The 27,786-nt window shown below is 41.4% G+C and overlaps 1 protein-coding gene across 1 annotated transcript in view; it reads right to left on the bottom strand.

Annotated features, from left to right (window-relative positions):
- The window catches only part of ST8SIA6 (ST8 alpha-N-acetyl-neuraminide alpha-2,8-sialyltransferase 6), a 66,951-nt gene extending 39,561 nt beyond the window's left edge, over positions 1–27,390 (bottom strand). Inside the window, exons 1-4 of the mRNA XM_089903836.1 lie at positions 27,348–27,390; positions 26,526–26,661; positions 26,129–26,131; positions 2,521–2,607 (exon numbers count right to left, since the gene is read on the bottom strand). Of these exons, the coding sequence (XP_089759962.1) occupies positions 2,521–2,607; positions 26,129–26,131; positions 26,526–26,661; positions 27,348–27,390 (269 nt within the window). The remainder of the gene's footprint in view (positions 1–2,520; positions 2,608–26,128; positions 26,132–26,525; positions 26,662–27,347) is intronic.
- Positions 27,391–27,786: the final 396 nt, after the last annotated feature.

Genomic DNA, 27,786 nt, shown 5'->3' with positions numbered 1-27,786 from the left:
ATATGTAGAAAGAACATTTATTATGAGGGATTGGCTCACATGATTACGGAGGCTGACAAGGCCCACGACAGACAGTCTACAAGCTGGAGGCTCAGGAAACCAGTGGTGTAGTTCTAGCCCAAACCCGAAGCCTGGGAACGAAGGGAGCCAGTGGTGTAAGTCCCAGTAGGAGTCCAAAGGCTGATGGCCAAGGAGAAGATGAATGTCCCAGCTCAAGCAGAGGAAGCACGTTTGCCCTTCGTCTGCCTTTTTGTTCTATTCAGGACCCTCAATGGATTAAATGATGCCCCAGGATTATTTTGTTTTTATCAGGCATCTAGGCTGAGGGCAGACCTAAATCCAAGGGAGGACGGAAATGACTTCAATTGGGCTTCAGTCTTTTAGAGAACTGGTCTCTTCTAGGGTATGCTGGAAGCCCTGCTCTACGTCTCTACCTCTCCTCCAGGCTTCCGCTTTTGCATCCAGCAAGTTCCTTGTGAGGGAAAGCAGCTCCAAAGGCATCTCTTCTCCTTCAGCTTCTCTCTTCTTCTGGACCTTAGTCCTGGAAATTCCCCCTGCCTTGGTAGCTCTCCACTGCCCTCAAAAGAAGTGTTTCATATACTTCGTTTTGTTTGTTTTATTCTCAGGAGGTTTGCCCTGAATCAACTTTACCGCCAGAAGCGGAAGCTCCTTTATCCCGACTTTAATTGTCGGTGTCACTACTCATCTAGTCCTTCCAGCTAATTATCTGGGATTAATCCTCACTAGTTCAATACCTCCATAGGTCTCTCTTTCTTTTTTTGCCTACTCTGCACTTGTAGAAAGGTCTCTCAAAACCAGACTCTTCTGCTACTCATTGACCCTGTGATCGCTTAGGTTACAATTGCCCTTGCAACTTTCTATCAGGTCTTCCTGTCACGAGAATCTCTCAAATCTAGTCTTCAGTAGGACTGTGTCTAAGTCCATCTGAGCTGCTATCACAGAATGCTATAAACCAGGTGGCTTATAGACAACAATTTATTTTCACAGTTCTGGAGGCTGGGAGTCTAAGACCAAGGTGCTGGCAGATTCGGTGTCTGGTGAGAATCCACCTCTGGGTTCTTAGACAGCTGTCTCCTTGCTGTGTCCTCACATGATGGAAGAGGTGAGACAGCAGTACGTGGTCTCTTTTATAAGGTCGTGAATCCCATTCATGAGGGCTCCACCCTCATAACCCAATCACCTCCCACCTCCCAAAGGCCCCACCTTCGAATACCATCCTGTTGGCGATTAGATTTTTAACTTATGACTTTGGAGGGGACAAGTTCAGTCTATAGTGGACGATCTAGCATAAAATGTCCTGGAGATGAAATAGTTACACAGGAATCCCACACTCTTAACTGCCAGTTAGGAAAGACAATGGAATCCTACAGGAGGTCATGACAACCATGTGTCTACCCGGTGGAGGAAGGATGTTCATTTTCAGCTTTAACCCAATCAGGAAGTTTCTCTCTTACCCAATGGGAGCTGCCCACAACCCGTCTCCAGTGGCACCAGAATCAAAGACAGCTGGTCCAATGACTCCAGCATGTACTGACTGAAGGACCCTGCATGCAGAAGAACTGGCTTCCTACAGCAAACAGAACTGAACAGCGTTAAGAGAATCTCAGGGGAAGGCCAAGTCTCTTTAATAAGGTTTTTAGAAGTGTTGATGCTTAACGTAAATTTTGAAAACAGGAACCAGTAAAGATTAAAACATATCACCGAATTGTAATAACCTGGCACAAGACAAAACCTGTGTTGATGCAAAGCAAAGAATCAGAATGTGGCAAAGAAAAGCAGAGCAAGGTAGCCCAGGCAGGCACAGAGATACCTGGCCTGGCTGCACCCTATGAGCAGATAATGGGAGGAAGCAGTGCCAGGGAACAACTACCCAGGTATCCCCCGCAGGGTACTGTTTTGACACAATTTATTTCCGTCTGGGTGGGCTCCCAGGTATTCAAGCACAAGACAGCTCTGTAATCATCCACTGATCACCTGGTCTTGTCAGGTTGACGGCGCCCCCCTGGGTTATTACCTGGAGCATCTCATGCTCCTGAACGGTGCTGAGATTAAAAAGCTAATGAGAAAAACAGGAAGGGAATATGCAGAAAGGAACATAGTTTTTCTTCTAGAGCGTTGGGACCACAGGTGATTTCTTTTCCTTTCTATGTTTTCCAAAATTCCTTTACACTGCTACATGTTAGTTACAAATACACGTCGAATACAAATGGTACGAAGAAGCAGCAACATCCATTAAAATATGATAAAAAGTACAACAAAAACCTTCCTTTTGAAGTTGGGATTTCTGTAATTAATTTCAGCAACATAATTACAAATTTCTAGCTAAGAGCTGGGGATACAGGGCCTTGTGTCTCGTGAGAGGATCTCAGAACGAAAAGTCCCTCATGGTCGCTTGGCCCCTTCTACGCTTCTTTTTAACAGCGCATTGCTTATTTTAGCGACAAAGCGAATGCACAAAACATTTTTGAATCTCATATTATTTATGAAGAAACTTTTTACCTAAACTTCTCATGCTCTTCTGCTTGTCGCTTCCATGGACAGCTCTGGATACTATTGACGACCTGAAGATAGTCATCCTCTGAATACCTACAAGCCAAATGTCAATGAAATTAGAAAAGAAAGATCTCACTTATTGCTAAATGAATATGTAAGTCTTCTAAAGGACACTTATAATCTACTCATGTTAGCCCTCTAAATCTTTTCTGAAATAAGGTGATGTAGAAGGAAGTAAACATCACAGCCATTTCAAAACTTCTAGGAGCATGCGATTCACAAAGAATTATTATGTTGATTTAGGAATATGTAATTTTCACATTCGTAAGTCCAGTTGAGTATTACGAACCAACCACGACAGCACACTAATTCACATGCGTATCTTATGGCTAGTTAACAAATAAATATATTTTTATAGACACTCACCATAAATATATAGTTTACCATCTTTTTCAGACTCTAAGTTGATAGATTTACCTTGGGATATATGGACAATATTTCCACAAAATAATCATCTTAAATTTTAATTCTGAACAGTACATTAAAAAACCAGATTGGGCCAGGTTAAAAGAGATGTATATTGGCATAAAAATCTACAGGCATAGTGGTACAGTTTGGCCGGATCCCAGTCCCTGGCAGATCTCCCTCTACCTGAAATTTCATCATTAAGTAACAACTCCCTTAAATCACAAAATAGCCTCTAGTCTTTAACGGTTATCAATTAAAATGCATATAGCCTTTTGAGTGAAAAAACCCTTATATTTCCTTTCAGTTAATAGCATAGTCATTAGTTGCCAGCTATTTGAGATCAAGGCTTTGCAATAAAAAGATAGAGTATATGTTGATGAGTGTCTGGGGAAGGCAGTAAAGAATCTTGTCAGAAAAGGACCTTCTCCACCCCCATGCAGTATAATGCAGATGCTCCAAAGTCTGCCTCTAAAAGGAGGTATTTCTTATAGGTGGGGAAGGTAGTCAACCAATCAACTCCTTCGCCCTTGAAATTTACCTACCTTTTGGGTATCTCGCCTGTCAATGTTGCCACCAAGATTAATCGAAAATATTTTCTCTTGGTTCCCATTGGACCAGCTAATAAGAAAAGCTGAAAATCTTGAAAGACTTTGCAAAATACTAAAGGAGAACAAAGCAAAGAGCTACCACAGAAGAGATTAAAAATACTTTGACTTGCATACAGGTTTCCAACGTCAACCATTTAACCTCACTCTCATGGGCCCCAAGTCTTGTCACCAAGGGACTCGAGAGATCTATACTCTAGCCCCAAAGCTTTGACTAGATGTGGCACTTCCCAGCTGGAGTGAGGATCACCTGCCTCCACATGATAAGAGTTAATCTAAAGACGTTCTGCAAAACAGCATTAAGCTAAAAAAAAGGAAACAAAAGAAGACATGCACATTCAGCAGCCTACTCAAGGCTCTCTCAATTTCTGGCTCTTCAAGAGAGAGACGTGATATTGTGACTATCCTCTCCTGCCTGGAGAAGTCTTATCTACCACCAAGGCGTGGTTTTTAGTCATTTGATTACACTGGAAACAGGACAACCATCAGAGCAATGTGTGTACCAGGGTCCATCATGCAAAGTAACAAAAGAATTGTCATCTCACATTTTTCACAGAACTAGAGCCAATAATCCTAAAATTTATATGGAATCATAAAAGATCCAGAATTACCAAAGCAATCCTGAGGAAAAAGAACAAAGAAAGAGGCATAACCCTCCCAGACTTCAGACAATACTACAAAGCTACAGTAATCAAAACAGCATGGTATTGGGACAAAAACAGACATATGGCTCAATGGAACAGAATAGAGAGCCGAGAAATAAACCCACACACCTACAGTCAATTAATCTTCAACAAAGGAGGCAAGAATATACAATGGGAAAAAGACAGTCTCTTCAGCAAGGGGTGTTGGGAAAGTTGGACAGCCTCATGTAAATCAATGAAGTTAGAACACACCCTTTCGCCATACACAAAAGTAAACTTAAAATGGCTTAAAGACTTAAACATAGTACTTGACACTATAAAACCCCTAGAAGAGAACATAGGGAAAACATTCTCTGACATAAATCATACCAAGGTTTTCTTAGGTCTGTCTCCCAAGGCAAGAGAAATAAAAGCAAAAATAAACAAACGGGACCTAATCAAACTTACAAGCTTTTGCACAGCAAAGGAAACCATAAACAAAACGAACCTAAGACAACCTATGGAATGGTAAAAAATATTTGCAAATGATGCAACTGACAAGGGCTTAATTTCCAAAATATACAAACAGCTCATACAACTCAACAACAAAAAACCAAATAACCCAATCGAAAAAATGGGCAGAACTAAATAGACATTTCTCCCAAGAAGACACAGAGATGGCCAATAGGCACAAGAAAAGATACTCAACATCACTAATTATTAGAGAAATGCAAATCAAGACTACAATGAGGTATCCCCTCATGCCAGTCAGAATGGCCATGATTAAAAAGTCTACAAATAACAAATGCTGGACAGGGTGTGGAGAAAAGGGAACCCTCCTACACTGTTAGTGGGGATGTAAGTTGGTGCAGCCACTATGCAAAACAGTATGGAGGTTCCTCAAAAAACTAAAAATAGAGTTACCATATGATCCAGCAATCCCACTCCTGGGCATATATCCAGAAAAGACAAAAATGCTAATCTGAAAACATACATGCACCCCAATGTCCATTGCAGCACTATACACAATAGCCAAGACATGGAAGCAACCTAAGGGTCCATCAATAGATGAATGGATAAAAAAGATGTGATATATATATATATGTATATATACACACACACACACACAATGGAATATTACTCAGCCACAAAAGAGAATGAAATAATGCCATTTGCAGCAACATGGATGGACCTAGAGATTATCAGACTAAGTGAAGTAAGTCAGATAAAGATGAATATCATATGATATCACTTATATGTGGAATCTAAAAGAATGATACAAATGAACTCACAACACAGAAACAGGCTCACAGACATAGAAAACAAATTTATGGTTACCAAAGGGTGGGGGGGGGAGAGATAAATTAGGAGTTTGTGATTAACAGATACACACTACTTTATATAAAATAGATAAAACACAGGGAACTATATTCAACATCTTATAATATCTATAATGTAAAAGAATCTGAAAAAGTATATGTATGTTGTATATATATATATATGTATATACCTGAATCACTTTGCTGTAAACCTGAAACTAACACAACATTGTAAATCAACTACATTTCAATTAAAAAATTTTAAAAGTTATAAAAGAGTTGTTGTCTCACAAAGCTCAACTAAAGAGAAATGGAAAAGGAAGGGCCAAATACAAATATTTAATTAAACCAATGAGAACTGAAACTGTGTCTTAAGTCATCAAAATAAAACATATCATGAAAAGTACAGTAAATGAGAAATTATTATCCTATCATAAAAACCAAATGTGTCAGAGTCTAAAGTTTTGTTTAACTTTCATTTATTAAATTAAAAAGAAATTAAATTTCTCATGATGTATAAGAAAACAAGATTAGTGAATTTGAAGACACAGCAATAGAAACTTAAAAATGAAACATAAAGGGGAAAAAAGGTTGAATGAAAAAGCTGTAGAGGATCATTCAGCTGTGAGACAACCTCAAGGGGCCTAAATGAGAAATTATGGTCCTAGAAAGAGAGAAGAAACCAAAAAAATTTTGAAAAAATTACGGTGGGAAATTTTCCAAATTCAAGGAAAACTGTAAACCGACAGATCCAAGAGGCTCAACAAACCCAAAGCACAGGAAACATGAAGAAAACTACACCAAGGCACATAATAAAAAAAAACTCTTTAAACCAGTGATAAAGAGAAAATCTTAAAAGAGGAAAAAGACACATTATGTACACAGAGATAAAGATGACAATTACAGCACACTTGTCAGAAACAATGCAAGTCAGAGACAGTGGAACAATGTCATTAAAATACAGTACAGGACTTGGCAGGACTGTTGATCTAGGATTCGAGAGTGAGCAAACCTTTTAAACAATGAAGGTAAAATAAGGACTTTTTCAGGTATAAAAAGGCTAAAGGAATTCATACCAGCAAATCTGCAGTACCAGGAATGCTATCCAGAATATGTAAAGAACTCAAAGTTCAATAAGGCAAACAGGCCAGTTAAAAGCTGGACCAAAGATTTGAACAGACACTTCACCACAGATGATAAACAGGTCGCAAATCAACCCATGAAAAGATGCTCAACAACATTAGCTACTAGGGAACTGCAAACTAAAATCACAATTATATACTACTATGCGTCCACTAGAGTGGCTAAAACTGAAAAGCCAGACCACACTAAGTTTGGCAAGGAGCAGAGTAAGTGGAACTCTCATACACTACTGGTGAGAACGTAAAATCTACAACTACTTCTGAAAACCACTGGGTAATTTCTTCAAAGGGTAAACCTACATATACCCCACGCAACCCAGCTGTTCCATTGCTAGGTATTCCAAGAGAAATGCGAACTTACAGCCGCAAAAAGACTTCTATGGCAGCTTTATTTGTAACAGCCCCAAATAACTATCGTGTGAACATCCATAAGAGGTGAATGGATGAACAGATGATAGTATCTACTTACAAAGGACGGAAAAATATAGACAAAAAAAGAGTACACAACGTAGATTCCATTCCAGAAAATAAAAACTAGCCTACAGTGACAGAGAGCCCGTGAGGAGTTGCCTGGAAATGGGGGCTGGCACAAGATGGGCAGCAGTGTTAGAGAGGAACGGATGACAAAAAAGCATGAGAAACCTTTGGTGGGTGATGGATGTCTTCCTAATCCTGACTGGAGTAATGGTACACACATATGCCAAGACTCCTCACATTGCACACTTAAGTTACAGTATATTGTACATCATTTACCCCTTAAAAAACTTTTAAAACGTTCATATTGGGCTAAAAAACTGTATTTTCCGTGGTGATATAAATACGATAATGAGCATTATACATCGGCCATTGTTGAGGACCAAATATCTAAAATTCAAAATTCTAGTGACGCTGAATCTACAGTATATTTAAATGAATTTTTTTTTTTTTTTTTTTTTTTTTTTTGCAGTACGCGGGCCTCTCACTGTTGTGGCCTTTCCCGTTGCGGAGCACAGGCTCCGGACGCGCAGGCCCAGCGGCCATGGTTCACGGGCCTAGCCGCTCCGCGGCATGTGGGATCTTCCTGTGCCGGGGCACGAACCCGTGTCCCCTGCATCGGCAGGCGGACTCTCAACCACTGCGCCACCAGGGAAGCCCTGAATATGCTTTTTAAAGAACTGAGAAGTTGCTACTTCCTATGTGTTCTCAGAGTCCTTAGACCAATACTTCTATAATAGCCTTTCTCACATTGAATTTCATTCCGTGTTTACACATTGGCTGCCCTTCTAGACTATGCCTTTCCCCACAGGACCTCGATGGCTAAGCATTTCTAGACTAACACAAGCCCAGATCAAGCTGATTATTCTTGTTAATCCAGGAAATACGTGAGTAATTTAATTATAAATACAAAATGTAATGAGGTCATAAACTACAAAGCAATATTTCCTTACTCCACAGATTATGGCTTCTACTCAGTAACATTCCCCAGTGCTGACTTGCATTCCCTTGACCTGTTCACAACTCACCTACCCCTATATTAAAGCCTACCCCTTCTTCAGCATATTGCCTGAAGAGCCTCAGATTAGAGCTCAGTAGCTAGTCAGTCACTTCAGCCAGTCCATTAACCCAACTCATCCTTCCTACTTTCCCAGTTTCTTTTCTTTTCTTTTTGTTTTTTAAATAAATTTATTTATTTATTTATTTTTGGCTGCACTGGGTCTTTGTTGCTGTGTGCGGGCTTCCTCTAGCTGCGGCGAGCGGGGGCTACTCTTCGTTGTGGTGCGCGGGCTTCTCATTGCGGTGGCTTCTCTTGTTGAGGAGCATGGGCTTTTGGCGTGCGGGCTTCACTACTTGTGGCACGCGGGCTCAGTAGTTGTGGCACACGGTCTTAGTTGCTCCGTGGCATGTGGGATCTTCCTGGACCAGGGCTCAAACCCGTGTCCTCTGCATTGGCAGGCAGATTCTTAACCACTGTGCCACCAGGGAAGCCCCCCAATTTCTTAGCATGAAATAAAATGAGTGTGCACGTGTGCGTATCTGGTTACACTTTTACCCTTTTTGCAATGATTAACCCATGACTGCCGCCATCTTCGACTCTGAACTCCCTCAATCGTGATCAATGCAGAATTTGCTGAGATTTCACACAGGAAATAGAGGAAAGGGGTTATGTTGTGAGACATCTAACCTGTGCAACTTTTAAAAGCAAAAAACACAGTAAATCCCTATCTCATTTTGGCCAACTCCTGGACTTGAGAGTAAGCTCTTTTCTCAACTCTCTTTGCTGCCGCAGGATGGGTGTGGGGAACCTCTCTTCCTAGCTCCATACTTTCTTACTCATTATTGTGCTAGAGCTGGCTCATACAAGCTTGGAAGAACTGCCTGGTAACTGTCCAGCAACGTTGTGAGCAGGTTGTTAAACCATTGGTAGCTTGAAATTAGGCAAGGTGGGACAACTTACATCACTGGAAGCAGCAAATGTGACAAGTCAGGGCATTCTCCACAAGCTAGTTGTTAAACGTGAGCACACCACTGCCCCTATCCTTCTCCACCCCTGTTCCACAACCTGTGAGACTGGCTCAGAACTTTCCAGTCTTCCCCCAGTTTGAGCCTTATGGAGGCTGGCCAAGAAGGCCAGGTAAGAGTTTGCTGCCACACCTGACTCATCAAGAAAACTGATTCAGAGGGGTCCTAAGCCTCAGTGAAACAGAACTATCATATTAGATGCAAGGAGCAACGACAAGCTTGGGAAATTACAGATGACTTTATTTCTCCAGAGGTTTTAAGCACTCTTATGTATATTATACTTTAACTTTGGCGTACTTGAAAAGCAGAGTTTGTGTCATTTTGACAATCATCCTTCCCATTATATCAAGCTTAGTCTAGAACATTAAAATTATCACCCACTGCCAGTTAGAATAAAAGTTCATTGTAAAGTATGTATAGTCTTAAAAACGTTTTGTTTTTATGACGTATGTCTCCCAATAAGTTGTAGCTGGCTCCAATGTAACTTAATGTTGAAAGATGCCAATCATAATGTATCTGATTTTACTAGTAAGTTAGCTGCATAGAAGGGCTTTTGACTTTATAGTCCCTGATACTTAAAACCAAGTCAAACACACTACAGCAGACATATGTATCAATATTTTAAAAGGAGAGATACTCCTGGCCATTTTATAATCAGAAGACAATACTCAAGCTACTTACTTCCTGGAGTTGCTGTGTTCAAAGAATCTTTTTTTATGTCTAGAAATGAAGCATTATCCTCTGGTATTATAAAGGGGAACACTAAAGAATAAGGAAAGTTAAAGAGTTTTTTTTCCCTATATGCTGGTCCTTTTCTACTGAACAATAAATCACCAACCAGCTTTGTGAGATAATTAAGACTACCACAGCACCATAATGATTTGTAAGGTGGAAGCATGGCTAGAGAAGGAAAAATCCCATGGATGCTACGAGTGTGGGCCAATTTGTGAAACAAACGTGCCTCTATAGAATTTTCCTGTTGAGTAAAATGCTCTAAATCACATCATACATTCTGCAAATCTACAGTTACAGTTGGTTTTCAATGGCAAAGTATGGTCTTCACGCCAAAATTGTGAGAGGCAGCCACCCCTATGACATCACCCCCATTTTTATGGATGACAAAACTGAAAGTTCTGGGAAGATAAACAGCTTGCTCAATGTTGTACTGTAAGCAGATGAACTAAGAATTCAACTCACATCTTTTAATTCACACTCTGGCTCTCCTTCCAACGTATCATGCTGCGTCTCATCTATTTTCACAATGAAACTGAAAATCAGCCCCATCAGAAGTATTTTCCGGTACCAAGACATATAATAAATCATACTAAATAACGCAGCAAGTTATTTTCAAAAGAATAAATAAGATCTATTTCAGTCATTATTAATAATACTCAAAATGAGGTACAGATGATAAATAACATATAAAAATGATACTAGGTAAATATAATATTAAAATTTAAAATATTTTTCTAAGACAAATACTGTATGATGTCACTTACAGGTGGAATCTAAAAAAAAACAAAAAAGAAACAAACAAAAAAAAACAGACTCACAGCTATAGAGAACACACTAGTAGCTACCAGTGAGGAGAGGGAAGAGGGAAAGACAAGACAGGGGTAGAGAATTAAGAGGTACAAACTACTGTGTATAAAATAAATAAGCTATGAAAATATATTGTACAGCACAGGGAATATAGCCACTCTTTTATAATAACTATAACTGGAACATAACCTTTAAAAATTGTGAACCATTACATTGTACACCTGAAATTAACATAATATTTTAAATCAACTATACCTCAATAAAGAATAATAATAAAATGTTTTTCTAGGGACGTCTCTTTGGAGATGAAGACGCACATGCTGTGACTAGTTTTATTTCAATTAAGATATAAATAGAACTTTTCCAAAGGCACAATTTATGGTTAGTTAACTTAACCATTAAATATTTATTGGGTACTTATTAGATGCCTAGACCTTATCTTGAAGATATTCATTTATCAGTCCTATGTAAACAGCTGAGGTACTGATTTAGTTTCCTATAACATCTCTTCATGGTGAAAGCCAAACCTTGTCTACTGAAATGGGTGGAGACACCCCAATAATATTAAGTCAGTAGGCTTCTAAGTGGTATCCTGTGTAGATCAAACAGTTTTTTGTAATTAGTTTCTATAAAACCCCTGAAGAGCTCAGGTCTACATGGAAATAAATTCTGCAAGTCAATACAGAGGTGTAAGATTTTCAGTCAGTACAGCCAATCATTTCCACTGGGCAATACTTTTTAAAGGAATGGCTGATCTGAGAAAATATTTGAAGAGATTATAGTTGAAAACTTCCCTAATATGGGAAAGGAAATAGTTAATGAAGTCCAGGAAGCACAGAGTCCCATACAGGATAAATCCAAGGAGAAACACGCCAAGACACATATGAATCAAACTATCAAAAATTAAATACAAAGAAAAAATATTAAAAGCAGCAAGGGAAAAGCAACAAATAACATACAAGGGGATCCCCATAAGGTTAACAGCTGATCTTTCAGTAGAAACTCTGCAAGCCAGAAGGGAGTGGCAGGACATATTTAAAGTGATGAAAGGGAAAAACCTACAACCAAGATTACTCTACCCAGCAAGGATCTCGTTCAGATTCAACGGAGAAATTAAAACCTTTACAGACAAGCAAAAGCTAACAGAGTTCAGCATCACCAAACCAGCTTTACAACAAATGCTAAAGGAACTTCTCTAGGCAGGAAACATAAGAGAAGGAAAAGACCTACAAAAATAAAACCAAAACAATTAAGAAAATGGTAATAGGAACATACATATTGACAATTACCTTAAATGTAAATGGATTAAATGCTTCAACCAAATGACACAGGCTGGCTGAATGGATCCCAAACCAAGACCCGTATATATGCTGTCTACAAGAGACCCACTTCAGACCTAGGGACACATACAGACTGAAAGTGAGGGGATGGAAAAAGATATTCCATGCAAATGGAAATCAAAAGAAAGGTGGAGTAGCAATTCTCATATCAGAGAAAATAGACTTTAAAATAAAGACTATTACAAGAGACAAAGAAGGACACTACATAATGATCAAGGGATAAATTCAAGAAGAAGATTTAACAACTGTTAATATTTATGCACCCAACATAGGAGCACCTCAATAGGTAAGGCAAATGCTAAAGGAATGGCTGATGAATGTGGGACAGCTACAAAAGAGAAATATGTAGCAAGCCGACTGAACTGAACTACACATGGTACTGACATACTGACATTTCAACCACTAGAAGCCGGAGAATTCTATTTACATCGTTTTTAACTCTGCGTGATGGTAACTTCTAATTAGAATGCTGTGATTATTGTCACTTGGCATAGGAGAAAGGGATTCAAACTTTTATTCTCTGCATACCTTTTAGTGTCCCTCAGACAAGTTAAGTATTCCAAAACAGCTTTAGGAATGAATTCCTAAAGATGCCAATGTTCTTCCTCACAGCGCCACTGAAATCTCCAAATTGCCACATTTGAAAAAGTCAGATATTGATTTTTTTTTTTTAAAGAACACTTTCTCTGTCCTGGATCATTAACTTTTGGGGTTTGGACAGTAATTGTATGTTTAAGACACGTGCTAGGAAATACTGCAAGCAGTGACTAACTTTAGCCAACCAAGAGGGAAAGGGGTATCCATTTACAAAGGGGTGGGACATGGTAAAGGAAAGGCTACACGGATTGGTGAAGCACACTAAGGCTACAATAGGGGTAGAGGAGGAAAGCTCTTACCACCCTAAGTCCATACACTAGCCAGAAAGAGCTATAGCTAGAGGTGTAGAAGAAGGTCACAGGACTGCAGAGGTGGCCTTTGGTAGAGGATGAAGTCATCCCTAAACCACTCCCACAGAGAGGGATCCAGGGGAATAAATACCCCAAACTTTCTCTCTTCCCATTTTTTACTCTCATACCAATGACTTCCAGAAAGTGACCCTAACCAGAAGCCAAAAGTTATGAGACTCCAGCTATGGTAGCACAAGGACATCAGCCTCCTGGAGCACACAGCAAGAATGAAAAAGGTAGAGAGTAGATCTGGAAGATGAAATAGGAATACATAGCATAAGTGGAAAGCTATTCATGGTGCTATTTATCAGAATTATTTTGGGGTAACAATTTACTTCACTGGACTAATTTGATATAATGCCAAAGTCAAGCAGTACCTCACAGTCCAACAAAAAATATTATTTTAAGAAGCAACCTAAATGTCCATCAACAGATGAATGGATAAAGAAGATGTGGTACATATATACAATGGAATACTACTCAGCCCTAAAAAGGAAGGAAATTGAGTTACGTGTAATGAGGTCGATGGACCTAGAGTCTGTCATACAGAGTGAAGTAAGTCAGAAAGAGAAAGACAAATACTGTATGCTAATGCACATATATGGAATCTAAAAAAACCCAAAAAAACAGTACTGATGAACCTAGTGGCAGGGCTGGAATAAAGACGCAGATGTAGAGAATGGACTTGAGGACACAGGGAGGGGGAAGGGTAAGCTGGGACGAAGTGAGAGAGTGGCGTGGACATATACACACTATAAAATGTAAAACAGATGGCTAGTGGGAAGCAGCCGCATAGCACAGGGAGATCAGCTCGGTGCTCTGTGACCACCTAGAGGGGTGGGATAGGGAGGGTGGGAGGGAGACGCAAAAGGGAGGGGATACGGGGATATATGTATACATAGAGCTGATTCACACTGCTGTAGAGCAGAAACTAACACAACACTGTAAGGCAATTATACTCCAACAAAGATATATTTTTTAAAAGTATCCCCTTCACAAATATCTGCAACATGCAAACACATCACCAGGATGGAAAGAATGAATGAACAAGGACTGAGGCTGCAACTGGAGATCCCCGCGTCCTCCCTCACAACACTACTGCTGTACGATCTCTGAAGATGAAAGAAAGATGACCTACTTTTCAAGTTTATGGAAAGAAATCTCCACATATGACATCCAGAGTTGAAAATCACAGTTTAGTGATCTTATACTATCAATTTTTAGAACTAGGATCCTATATATTGCAAGGAATCAGAAAGAACCAATAAATTGAGTGTTTCTCCATCTCTTAAAGAGTAACATTATATAGTTAGAGCGAGTTACAGGAGTGAAGAGGCTAGCATGGATATTACACCTGGTAAGATTTTTAAACCATATATGAATGGCTATGAACCTTTTGCCTTTTAAATTCTTCTGACTCACATAAGCAGAGTTGATCTCTTTCTCCCATGTCCTTTGCACCACCCTAAATCCACTAAATATCTCTATAGCACTTATCTTTTGTTTTCATGTATTTACTCAATAAGTACTTCCTGGGCATCTGTTATGTGCAAGATACTGTTCTAGAGACCAATAATAAAAATAGTGAACAAAATAAATTTTCTTAAAAAAATCCACATTCTCATGAAATTTATATTGTAATAGGGGATTATGGACAATAAACCCAATGTATGGGTTGAACTGTGTTCCCCCAAACTCATACGTTGAAACCCTAATCCCCAGTACCTCAGAATATGACTATATTTGGAAATAAGGCCTTTAAATAGGGGATTAAATTGAAATGAGACCATTAGGGTGGGCTGAATCCAATCTACTGGTATTCTTATAAGAAAAGGAAGTTTTTATTTACAGAGAGATACCAGGAGGCTGGCTTACATACAGAAAAGACCATACACACGGAAAAGACCATGTATGTATGCTTCATACATACAGCAAGAAGGCAAGGAGAGAGACTTGGTTTTGGTTTCAGAGAAACCAAACCTGCTGACACCTCGGTCTTAGACTTCTAGAACTGTGAGTAAATAAGTTTTTGTTGTTTAAGCCACCTAGTCTACGGTAATTTGTTACGGCAGCCCTAAGAAACTGTACATCAAATAATACATAAATTAAAATCATGTTGAAGTATAATGTACTTAGTACTGTGAAGAAAAATAAAGCAGGAAAAGAGGGAAGGAAGGTATGTGAAATAGGGCTGCAATCTAAGTGGGGTGGTCAGGGAAGACCTCCCTGGGAGGTAAGAGTTGGGCAGAGACTTGAAGAAAGGGATTAAGTAAGCGATACACATATGGGGGTTTGGGAATGAGAAGAACATTCTATGCAAAGGGAAGGACAAGTGTGAAGGCCAGAGGTAGAGGCAGGCACGGTATGTTTGAGGAACAGCAAGATGGTCAGGTTGGTTGGAAATCACACACGAGTCACTCAGGAATCCACTCATGAAGGTGGCAGGAGATGAGGCCAGAAAGGTCACAGGAAATCTGATGGTAGAGGCCTTGCTATTCAAAGTGTGGACCTCAGACTGGCAGTATTGGCATCACATAGAAAGATTATTAGAAATGCAGATTCTCGGGCCCTGCCTCACACCTACAGAATCAGACTCTGTCTTACAATAAAATCCTCAGAAGATTTGCAGACCTGTTAAAGTTTTTAACAGCTTCACTGAGGTATAATTAGTATGCCATACAGCTCACCCATTTAAAGCAGAGAAGTCAGTGGGTTTTGGAGTATTCGCAGATATGTGCAACCATCACTACAGTCAATTTTGGAACATTTTTACCATCTCAAAAAGACGTCTTGTACACTTTAGCTATCACCTCCTGCATATCCCATAAACGTTGGCCTATTTTGTCTTCATTTTCATCCATCTCGAAGTATTTTCTGGTTTCCCTTTCTATTGCTTCTTCGACCCACTGCACAGTTAACAGTATGTTGTTTAATTTCTACAGATTTGTGAGTTTCTCAATTATTTTTCCTGAATATTCATCTTAAATTTCATTAAAATGTGGTCACACAACATACTTGGTGTTAGTTCTATTCTTTAAATGTACTGAGGCTTGTTTTATAACCTAGCATATGATTTACCCTGGACAATGTTTTGTGTGCACTTGAGAAGAATGTACATTCTGTTGATGGGTGGTGTACTCTAAGATGTCTGTTAAGTCTAGCTGGTTTATAGTGTTGTTCAATTCTACTATTTCCTTGTTGATCTTCTGTCTGGTGGTGTATCCACTACTGAAAATAGAGTATTTAAAATCTCCAATTATTGCTGAATTATTTATTCCCTTTGTCAGTTTTTCCTTTGTGTACTTTGGTGCTCTGTTATTAGATGTATATGTGTTTATAACTGTTATATCTTCCTGCTGGATTGACCCTTTTATGATGATAGGATCTGCTTTATTTCTACTAACACTTTTTGTTTTAAAAGTTTATTTATTTTAATATCAATATATCCACTCAAGCTTTCTTGTGGTTGCTGTTTGCAAGGTATACATTTAAAAATCCTTTTACTTGCAATCTGTGTATTTGAATCCAAAAATGTATCTTCTGTAGATAGCATAGTTTGATCATGCTTGTTAATCCAGTCTGACAGTCTCTGCCATTTGATTGCATGGTTTAGTCCACTCATATTTAATGTTATTACTGATACAGTTACATTTACCTCTGCCATTTTACTTTTGTTTTTTTATGTCTCATGTATTTTTTTGTTCCCCTACTCCTCCTTTACAGCTTTCCTATGCCTTAAGTGAATTTTTCTAATGTAGCATTTTGACATCTTTAATAATTTTAACTATATTTTTAGTGGTTGCTCTAGGGTTTACCACACACATCTTATCAGAATCAGCTTTCAGTTTATACTAGCTTAATTGCTCTAATATATAAAAATATTACTCTTATATCAGTCTCTCCTCTTTTTCTTCTTTTTGTGGAATTTTTGTTATACAGTATTACATCTATTAATGTTATAAACCCAATTACACATTGTTATAATTATTACTTTACCATTTGTAGTCATTTCCTTAGCCTGATGCAACTCTGCTCCCACCCATAACAGCTCCTTTGTGCTGGCAAATATATTACATGTATATTTGAGAAGTGCTCTAAGGACCTTGTAGTAGGCTGCTTTAAGAATTTTGTCTTTTATTTTGAGTGAAATGCGAAAACATTAGAACAGAAAAGTGACCTGGTCTGACTTACATTTAGAAAGGTTCCCACTGTCTACTTCATTGAGAAGAGTCTCTAGGAGAGCAGGGGTGAAAGCCGGAAGAGCAATTTAGAGATGTTGGCCACAACCCAGGAGTGGAATAAAGATGGCGCGGTCCAGGGTGGAAGTGATAGAGTGAGTAAGAAATGATCAGCTTCTGGGTATGACTTCAAGGTGGCCAGTGAGATTTAATGACAGACAATGGGATGGATAAAAAGAAAGGCGTCAAGGATAACTCCAAGCATTTAGATCTGAGCACTGGAAGAATAGACTTGCCATTAACTGAAATGGAGAACAGTGCTGAAGTACAAAGTTCGGGGGGTGGATCCAGGAGATCCTGTGAGATTTATAAGGATCACAAGATTCCTTCTGAGTACCCCAGGGAGGTGATCACTGGGCAGAGGTCATAGAAACCTGGAAAGAGGTCTAGGCCGGAAATACAAACTTGGGGATCATCAGTATGTAAACGGTATTTAAATCCATGAGACTAAATGAGGTCCCTGAGGTCTGAGGATGAAAAGAAATGAGGTCTGAAGACTGAGCGCTGGAACACTCCAGTGTCAAAAGTGAGGGGAGATGCGGAGGAATCTACAAAGACTGAGAAGGAGAAACTAAAGTATTGTAACTATCTGACTTGTTTTTTTGTTGCGTTGGTTTTGTTTTCTTTTCTATTTTTCGGCCGCGCTGCATGGCATGCAGGATCTTAGTTCCCCGATCGGGGATCAGACCCGCGGCCGCTGCAGTGGAGGTGCCGCGTCTTAACCACGGGACCGCCAGGGAAGTCCCTGACTTTCTTAATACACCGCAAGCTGCTAAAGAGTAGAAATAATTTCTTCATCATTGTGTTACTTAAGCAAGAGTTCTCAGCCCGTTGTCAACCACGCATCCTTTGAAAAAGCTCCCAGGGAGTATGATACACACCTCCAGGTTGAGAATAACTGTCTCTGTGCCTTTCATAGTGCTGGACACAGAGAAGTTGCTGTGTGTTTCTGAAATTGAAAATTAATATATGATCAGAATGTAAAAACACCCAAAGGTTTCAGATATTGGTTTTGAACTATGACAATAATTAGCCATCCGCTGTGATCTTACCAAGAAAAGCCATACTGGTCCCCGAGTTACAATCAGGGTACAGCGGTTGCTGTACACGATAAAGCTACCTGTGTATACTTACATTACGGATGTTTAAGTAAAATAAGTAACAAAAAGTGAGGAAAGTATACGGTATGTTGGAGGAAGATTGCTTTTAAGTAGCTTCGCATTTTAAAGTCAAATGCCTTTCTCTTCCTGTACTTGTGACTTGTAATTCTGTTCTCATTAAGGTTGGAACCATACAGTAGTGAGAATAAAACAGTCAGAATTTCATCCAAGCCCTGGCTCTGCCTTTTCTAACTGTCTGATGTTCTGCAAGCCATTTACCCCTCCGACTTCATCTCTTTCACTTGTGGAATTAGAATAACAAAAGCTATTCTGAAGAAATACTGCGAAGACTGTAGATATACTTAAATTATCTTGCATACAGTAGGCCCACAAAAACGGTAGTTGTTATTACCACTACTGATAATTTTGGTAATCATAATAATTGTCATTATGATAAAAATGTAATATCATAAAGATTGTGAATGGAGTAGTCAATTAGTTATCCGTGGTTATGTGAAAAATTATGAAATAAATTAGTGGCTTAGTTGTTTTACAACAATCAACTATTCCTGCACAGTTCCTGTAGGTCAGGAATTCACAAGTAGCTTAGCAGGACAGGTCTGGCCCAGCAGCTCATTAGGATGTAAAGTCAAGATGTTGGTCGGGGCTGGAGTATCTACTTCCAAGGAGCTTCACTGACATAGGCGGTGCTGCTGTTGGTGGGAGATCTTAGTTCCTTGCCACGTGGACCTCTCAGTGTCCCCATGACATGACAGCTGGCTTCCCCCAGAGCAAGCAATCCAACAGCAGGCAAGGCAGAACTATCAAATCCTTTTATGACCTGGCCTTGAAATCCCACATCGTTATTTCTGCGATATCGCATTGTTTACACAGGGCAGCCCTATTCAGTGAGGCAGGGGAGAAGCAAGTAAATACCAGGAGGAAATGATCATTGGGTGCCACCTTGGAAGTCTGGCTGCCACAAATAGTAAAGAAACGATACCTTTAACGTATTTCAAAGTGGTGAGTGAAAGTATCAATGACAGATTTGCTCTCCTTCTCCATCCCACTTCTAAAATTGGAAAGAATGCCTAATGTGAATACATAATCAAGACTGCAGTATAACGAGAAAGTCAGTGTTTCAGTTTTCCTCTGAGGGAAAAGTCGGTTTTGTTTCACCGACAAACACTTATAATCAAATAATTCACGATTCCAATCTTCAGCATGGTAACAAACGATACTAAGCAACTCTTGCCACGTATTAACTAAGCAATTCAGACTAGAATTCCTCCAGTTACCTTCTAGCATCAACAACCACACACAAAATATTTTATTTCCCACCTTTTCTTTAACTGGTTGCCTGACTCTGAACAAGGCATAATCCCACTTTTATCTTTAAACTGAGGAAATTAGATTTTTTAGAAAAACAAAACTTACACATAAAAAAGTATACAGATTAGAAGAATTTAAGAGACTATTCCTTCAAGCTCTTAAATTGTATGATGGTTTATTTCTTACGTATTCTTTGAGGCACAGAATGATGGCTAAACCACCTTTTGATAGACTTGACACAACTGCAAAAAAAAAAAAACTTTTCAGAGACTTCTATCATAGCCTCGATGTTAGCTCACCTGCCCCAACTTAAAAGTTTATACGAGCAAACACAGCCACTCCTTTGGTTACCAAGAGATACATCACAAGATATTAAGAACATACCAAGTTGGTATGAATGGCTGTTTTGTGTTAACTTCTTCTTTCTGACCTCAATACCAAGGAAAGAAAGTAGGGCTAGATTTTAAGGGCTAGTCCTTAAAAGTTGACCACAAAAGGCAAGTTAAAGGGTCAGAGATGAAAAGACAGACAAAACTGCGGGTATCTCTTTAAGAAGCAAAGAAAGCACCACAGATTTAAAGCTAGGTGAACAAGTCATACGTCACTATGCCGAGAAAATCTTGTAAATGACCACACACTGTCTTTCCTGACAGACAAGTGAAAACTTAGGAATACTTGCTTTGTTAACAGGCTGTCAAGTGGTATGTTCAGAGTCAGGTTTTTTGAAGCCTGATCCGCCATAATTTATACTTCTTCTTTTCAAGCTGCAATTCAGGTCATGCTGTGCTCTCTGAGATAATAAACAGGAAGAACGCTTGGGGCCAGCCTTCAATTTACTTTGCCTTTCATCCTGCAAAACAGAGCCTTCGAACAGACATCTTTAGGATGCCCCATTAAGATGATCCTTTCAGAAAATGCTCTTGTTCTCAGTAATTTTAAATGGTACGGCATGAAGTAGCTCATCACACATACACACTCACCAAGCAGTGTATGGTTCAAGCCACACCCAGCCTATGCAAGCCTGGGTTCCAAACCTTAATTCTGAGAATCTGAATCTTACCAAGAAAAGCTATTTGAACACAAGCAACTTTTTCATGCCCTGGTGATTGCACAGGAAGTTACAGGGCAGTGGCTTACACTCTGTGCCTAAGAAGAGCTCTAAATATCTCCTTTCACTAGAAGTACTATTTAAACTACTCAAGTGTTCAGAAGATATAAGAGATTGCTGTTGTTTAAGAAAAATGTTTCCTTCCATCTTTAAGGAAGACCTGAAGGGCCTAGAGTCAACAGAACGATGGGAACGGCAGGGCTATTTAATACATATGGCGCAGAAATATCTGGTTGACGTCACTGATTGGCGCTCCGTTTCCATAGCATAGCTGTTGCTGTAAGCGGCATCCCAGCCAGAAAATACTTCCCCCACGCCAAGCACGCACCAGCTCCACTCACGTTCTATTGGCCAAGCCCAGTCACATGACCCGAAACATCTAGGTAGGCTAGTTCCAGCCAGTGGAACGTGAATGGAAGTGATGTGTGTCCCCTCCAAGCTGGCTGTGCTTTCTCCATAGCACCCTCTCCTTCAGCAGCAACCCTGGGGTCACCTGTTGAAGATGCCTGCATCATAGGATGGGAAGAGCCAGAATCCCTGAGTCAGTACTCAGAGGACAGTTGCCTGACCAGGAAGGAACATCTATACTGAATGCTGCATGAGAGAGAATACAAGACTGTGTTATGACACTGCGTTTGGGGAGATTTTGTTGGAGTAGCTCATCTACCCTGACCAGGTGGTGGAAACTGAAGAAATATAGATGGACATTTTCTTGGGATCCAGGATCATCTGGGAAAATGGAAGAGGAACACAGGAAGAAAAAGGCACAGGAACAGAGGCAGCAAAACCTAAGATGGGGAGGAATGAGTTCATTTCCTGGATCAGCCCCTCTGAAGTATCTGCTCTCGAAAAACCAGCTCATTGGTCTGAAACAATGTGGACTAAGATGGACAACTTGGATATTCATACGGTCAACCCTTTACAATGATATACACATAGCACAAAAGATTACAAATAATCTTTGCCATACTGAAAAAGGCAAACTAGCAGTGATAAGATGGCTAGGTAGTATGTTACAGATTTTTAAAAAATAAATTTATTTATTTATTTATTTGTGTCGGCATTGGGTCTTCGTTACTGCACGCAGGCTTTCTCTAGTTGCGGTGAGCTACTCTTCGTTGCTGCGCGCGTGGGCTTTCTCTAGTTGCGGCGAACGGGGGCTACTCTACATTGCAGTGCACGGGCTTCTCATTGCGGTGGCTTCTCTTGTTGCAGAGCACGGGCTCTAGGCGCGCGGGCTTCAGTAGTTGTGGCATGTGGGCTTCAGTAGTTGTGGCACGTGAGCTCAGTAGTTGTGGCACACGGACTTAGTTGCTCCGCGGCATGTGGGATCTTCCTGGACCAAGAATCCGTGTCCCCTGCATGGGTAGGCGGATTCTTAATCACTGCGCTACCAGGGAAGCCCCAGCTAGGTAGCATTTTAGTTCATGATAATATTTTATCTGGGAGACACCTGGTAAAAAAGGTTTGGGATGGAGAAACCCAGAGAAACATTCAGGGAGAAAGAATGAGATAGGAAAAAACAGAAAACTTCAGATTCAAAGTAAGAGACAGAGCCAGAGAAGTGAAAGATAGGTTTCAAAAATGAGTTGAAGTTTATGGATAATTTTTTAAGAGCTACAAATTAGATATGGTAGAGAAAATGCTTTGAGGATCTAAGAGGTATACTTATTTATTCATTAGTTTAATCCCACAAATACTTACTGAGCAACTACTATGTGCTGAGCCCTGTGACAGGCACCATGGACAGAACCACAAACTCATGGTCTTGGAGCTCAGAGTCTTAAAGAGAAAATAAAGAATTGTGATACAAGGTACCCCATCTCGATGGTCTTCCCAATGGCAACTGTTTAACTTCCTTTTATTGAAAAATATAGTCAAGACTAGTGGGAGACAGAGCACCATTTCCCTCCCACTCTAGTGCCTTCTTCCTAAATTCTATTTTAGCATCTGAAATGGACAAATTGTCTGAGGAAAGAGAAAATTCTAACTCTTTAACAGACCATGAAGAAAACAGAGCTAGGGACTTCTCTGGTGGTCCAGTGGTTAAGACTCCACGCTTCCACTGCAGGGGGCGCCCTTTTGATCCCTGGTTGGGGAACTAAGATCCCACATGCCGCACCGAGGCAAAAAAAAAAACAAAAATAACAAAAACAGAGCTAAATCATTATTTCTAAGAAAATGAAATTGCCTTTTATCACCACGCACTGAATAGCTTTCCTGATTGTCCCCTGTACGTCTGTTAACAACAGTGGTCGCAGAACGCGCGGTTCCGGACAATAGACAATACAACTGAACAAATTAGTCTCCTGAGTGCAAAATAACACTTTCATAACAATGGGTAATTCATGCCTACTTTCTCTAGACCTCTGCGGAACAGAATAACAGTGCAGGCTAATTACACGAGCTGGCTGAAAACTGCGCAGGTCATGAAAAGGCATCTCTCTAAAGAACAGCCGAGAAAAGGTCTTAGCGCCAAATCCAAACCAATAGGAACAAAGTGAGAGAGCAAACGTGAGACCATACGCCCAGGCAATCTCATTCGCGTGCTGCAGTTAACCACGTTTGCGGATGTCCAAAAGGGGGTGTAAGATTCTCTGCCTTGAAAAACAACGTCACCTTCCGTGATGAAAGAACTTTCCGCCATACTGACTCAAGCGCTTTGCTCCAAAGTACAGCTATGGGTCATGGTTACGTTAAGCACTTTTGTCACTTTGCGGAACAAAGACAGTTCGTATCAGAGAGAGAGGTGAAGTGAGTCAGTTGAAGCTTTCACACACTGACTCACATGTCGGGCAAGGGATACAACAGGCTTGTCGCAGGGAATGGGGAGCAAGGACCAATTTTTCCAAGTTCTACTCTCAAGAGGCGTGGTGCCGCAAGACATGTGGAATTTGAGTCCCTCAGGAAAACTTCCAGCAAACAACAAGCAAAACAATGGCTCGGATAGGATCAACACAGACGTGCAGTGCCATCTATAGTGCATGAGCTGCTTTACGTCCACCTCAAAATTCAATGTATTTATTGTGCAAGAAAAGAAGCGTTTGCAACTGCTAGTTCTGGCCCATCTACCATAAGCCAGGGTCCCGGCAAAAACAGTGGCCTGCTCAAACCGAGTCATTTGAGAAAAGCTTAAAGAAGGCACTTTTCCCAAAGTCCTGGGCTGGATGTAGGAAGATCCAAATACAGTATCAGGGGACCATTAAGAGCTCACCCCTAGGCTGAAGAGTCCCGTGGAGGGAATGAAGTGGAAAAGGAGAGAGAGAGATACTTAACAAAAGTCATGACCTTCATTAAGAATGTAACACCTTCCTTCCGTCAAGGATGTAATTCGCCTGCAGCAACATCACAAGAGAAAAGCTTCTTTTCATTCCTCCCCCTTCCTGATCCATTTCTAGGGCTCTCCTCTGAGTCAAATGCAAAGAAAAGCAGTTAACAAAGGAGCCAGGAGTCTATGGATGAAGTCCCTGTAGGTCGGCCTCCAAGGGCAAAGCGGAACACAGAGCAAACTGTGGTGAAGGGAGAGAAGTGGGTCAGATTCACTCAAATCAGAAATCTTACTGGGTAGCAGGCTTTCCCCACTAACTTCAAGGATCCAGGCTGTCGGGAGGCTTAGACAAAGCAGAGGCACCTGGGACGCCCAAGGCGGCCTCCTCGGTCCTGGCTTCCTGCACTGGACGTGCACCTCTGGCCCAGAAGAGTAGGTGAGGTCTCTAAGTGAGGTCCCTGGGTTCCTTACACAGCAAGAACGTTTAAACTAGGAAACATTTCCCTGTACACCTAGAGAGCTGGACAGCCCATGTGCCTCACGGATCCTGGGTTCCATTTAATATAAGTAATTCCTCAGGCAGGGAGCAGACTACTAGGACATTTCAGTGGACATCGGTCCCTTCCTCCCAGCGAGTATTATTAGTCTATTACCCGAGGTCTAGTTGAAAGGAGATTAGACCAGGCTGCCTACCGCAGTTTCCCTCCCCCGCCCCCGCCGCCCCGGGTCACCCTCCAGGGATGGAAGTACATGGATTATAGGCAGCGTTAACTGCTTCCTCCCATAAACTGTTTTTAACATTAAAAGAGGAAGAGATGTGTATGTGTTGTGTGTGTGTGTGTGTGTGTGTGTGTGTGTGTGTGTGTATGTGAGAGAGGGAGAGGGGGAGGGGGGAGGGGAGGGGGAGGAGGAGGGGAGGGGGAGGGGAGGGGGAGGGGGGAGGGGAGGGGGAGGGGGAGGGGAGGGGGAGGGGGAGGGGAGGGGAGGGGGAGGGGAGGGGAGGGGGAGGGGGAGGGGGAGGGGGAGGGGGAGGGGGAGGGGAGAGGGAGAGAGGGAGGGAGAGAGGGAGGGAGGGGAGGGAGAGAGGGAGGAGAGGAAGACAGAGGAGAGAGAAAGACTGATCGCCAGACTGCTTATTAGGAAGAAAAAGAGAAGGAAAGGCCGCTGGGTCTCCCTTGCGCAAGACTGCCATGAGGACCCTGCTCTCCTTCTCACCCTGCACAACTTTCTAACTCGGTCAGGCAAGCGCGCAGCGACCTGCAACTCTGATGAGTCCCTTCCAGGGAGATTTACAGGTGCCAGCCCAGGCCCGGCCCGAACGCGCATCCCCCCGCACCTCCCCTTCCCGGGACAGCCAAGGCAGCGCCTCTACCATCGGACTCTCAGGCCACGAGTAGCTCCTCCTTGCACGCAGCTCGGAGCTTTTCGAGCTCCTTTTCCCTAGTTCGGAGAAGATGGTGCTGGAGACTCTCTGAAATACAGGATCATCAGCAGGTGTGGGAAGCTGCAAGTGAACCACAGCTGGGACTGGGGTGGGGGTGGGCGTGGGGTCAACCTGTTAACCTTCATGGGACTGCGAGCAGCTCGATACAGGTGAGCGTTTCTCTAGACTAGGGTCCAGAATGCCATGGGGTTCTCAAAAAGAGTCAGGGCCTAGAAAAGCTGAGCTGGTAAAACTACACGGAGTGTCTAGTGAACGTGGATTCAGGGACAGATACGCAGAGTCCCCAGTGCCAGGGTCGGACCCTGGTCTGCACTGTTCAGCCCCTCACCAACCCCCTCACCCAATGGAGCTTCTCCAAGCCCAAGGTCATGCCTCCATGTGAAGTCTTTTTTTAAAATTTTTATTGGAGTATGGTTGCTTTACACTGTTGTGTTGGCCTCCACTGCACAACAAAATGAATCAGCCAGACACATACCGATATCCCCTCCCTTTTGGACTTCCCTCCCATTTAGGTCACCACAGTGCATTAGGTAGAGTTCCCTATGCTCTACAGTATGTTCCCATCAGTTGTCTACTTGATACACAGTGTCAATAGTGTATATGTGTCAATCCCAGTCTCCCAATTCCTCCCACCCCCACCCCCTTCCCCCTTGGTATCCATACATTTGTTCTCTACAACTGTGTCTCTATTTCTGCTTTGCAAATAAGATCATCTACACCATTTTTCTAGATTCCACATATATGCGTTATTGTCTGATATTTGTTTTTCTCGCGAACAGTCTTATTTTCCAAATGATTTCAAAGACGCCGTGAACCATTTTTTGACACTTATAAAAAACACCTATTTTAAAAGTAAATGAGGGCTTCCCTGGTGGCGCAGTGGTTAAGAATCCGCCTGCCAATGCAGGGGACACAGGTTCGAGCCCTGGTCCGGGAAGATCCCACATGCCGCAGAGCAGCTAAGCCCGTGCGCCACAACTAAATAAAGTTCCATTTTTTAAAAAAAATTACTTTCAATGCAAAGAGTAGAACTTACTTTCTCGTCTTGTTAGATAAAGTCTCCAAGCCGGCTTGCAGATTTTGGCATCTCTCTGTCGGCGGGAGGAACTTCTCGTTCAGATATGTGCTGTTTTGTGAAAGAGATTCAAAAAGAGATTGATTTAAAAGGAGAGCTTATGAGATACGGTTAACAAAAAGCAGATTGAATTGATAAAGGGGGCCCAACTGAGGTCTGATTTTCATCCCTTTATTGGATTTCTCTGTGGCAAAGGAAATTGATATTTTCACCTGCAACAATGGGTCTAAATGAAAAAAGAAAAAAGCAAGTTGACATGATAAAGTCAAACAGAAAAGAACACTCCACGGGGGACTGTATTTTCATGTTCTCATACTTTGAGGTTAGTATGCACAATGAACAAGTTATTGAATAGTTTTAATCATCGTGTGTGTAAGCAGGCTTTACTTCTAAGAGATATCTCCGGCTAGGAAGCATGCAGACACAGGACATCTGTAAGGCTCTCCCAAAAGAAGGCAAGATAAACCTGGCCTTTGATCATTACAGTAGCTGTGATATAAGGGTCTGTTGCTATTGTTTTATGAACTTGGAAGAACTGAAGTTGGAAGAAAACCAAATCACAAAGCGAGTTAAGGAAATGGGTCACGGAGTCGGGCTGCCTAACGAGCCTTGCGGACACGTGTGCTACTGAACTGATTGAGCCCTCTGCTTCTGCATCTCTAGTCCTTACCCCATAGTGCTATTGTCATGATATATACACGACAGAGGAGACAATGAAAAGCACCTGGTACCACGCCTACCACAGTAAATGCTCAAAAATACATCAACCACCACTCTCCCTACACTTCGAAAACATGCACACGACTCCAGCTTCCTGGTAGTGCATCGATTTAATCGTCCTGAAGGTATCTGCTGAGGATCTAACATGTGCTGGGAGCCAGGCACAGGAGACTCAGGACACCGAGCTGGGTAACACAGCACACAGTCCCTTTCCCTAGTGGAGCCTGCAGTCTGGTTAAAGAGAACGATGCATATCAAACAAACAACCACAGGAATGAATACCGAATTCTGACCTGTGGTTATTAGGATCCTGAATACCGCAGTGGCTGCCATGGAGGAGTGTATTGGGGAGCTGCCTGCATCCTGGGGGCGGGGGGCCTCTGAGAAAGTGTCATTTGGGTGCAGATCACCAGGGTAATCCAAGGACGTTACTTTGGGAAGAGGGGGGAACATTCCAGATAGAGGGGAAAGCATGTGCAAAGGCCCCAGAATGTGTGAGGAG

Source organism: Delphinapterus leucas, chromosome 2 (assembly GCF_059928025.1).
Source record: "Delphinapterus leucas isolate spDelLeu-1000000601 "Yukka" chromosome 2, BTC_Dleu_Yukka2, whole genome shotgun sequence".
NCBI classification, from domain to species: Eukaryota; Metazoa; Chordata; class Mammalia; order Artiodactyla; family Monodontidae; genus Delphinapterus; species Delphinapterus leucas.
The sequence above is the reverse complement of the archived record's forward strand: the minus strand, read 5'-3'. Positions and strand labels throughout refer to the sequence as shown.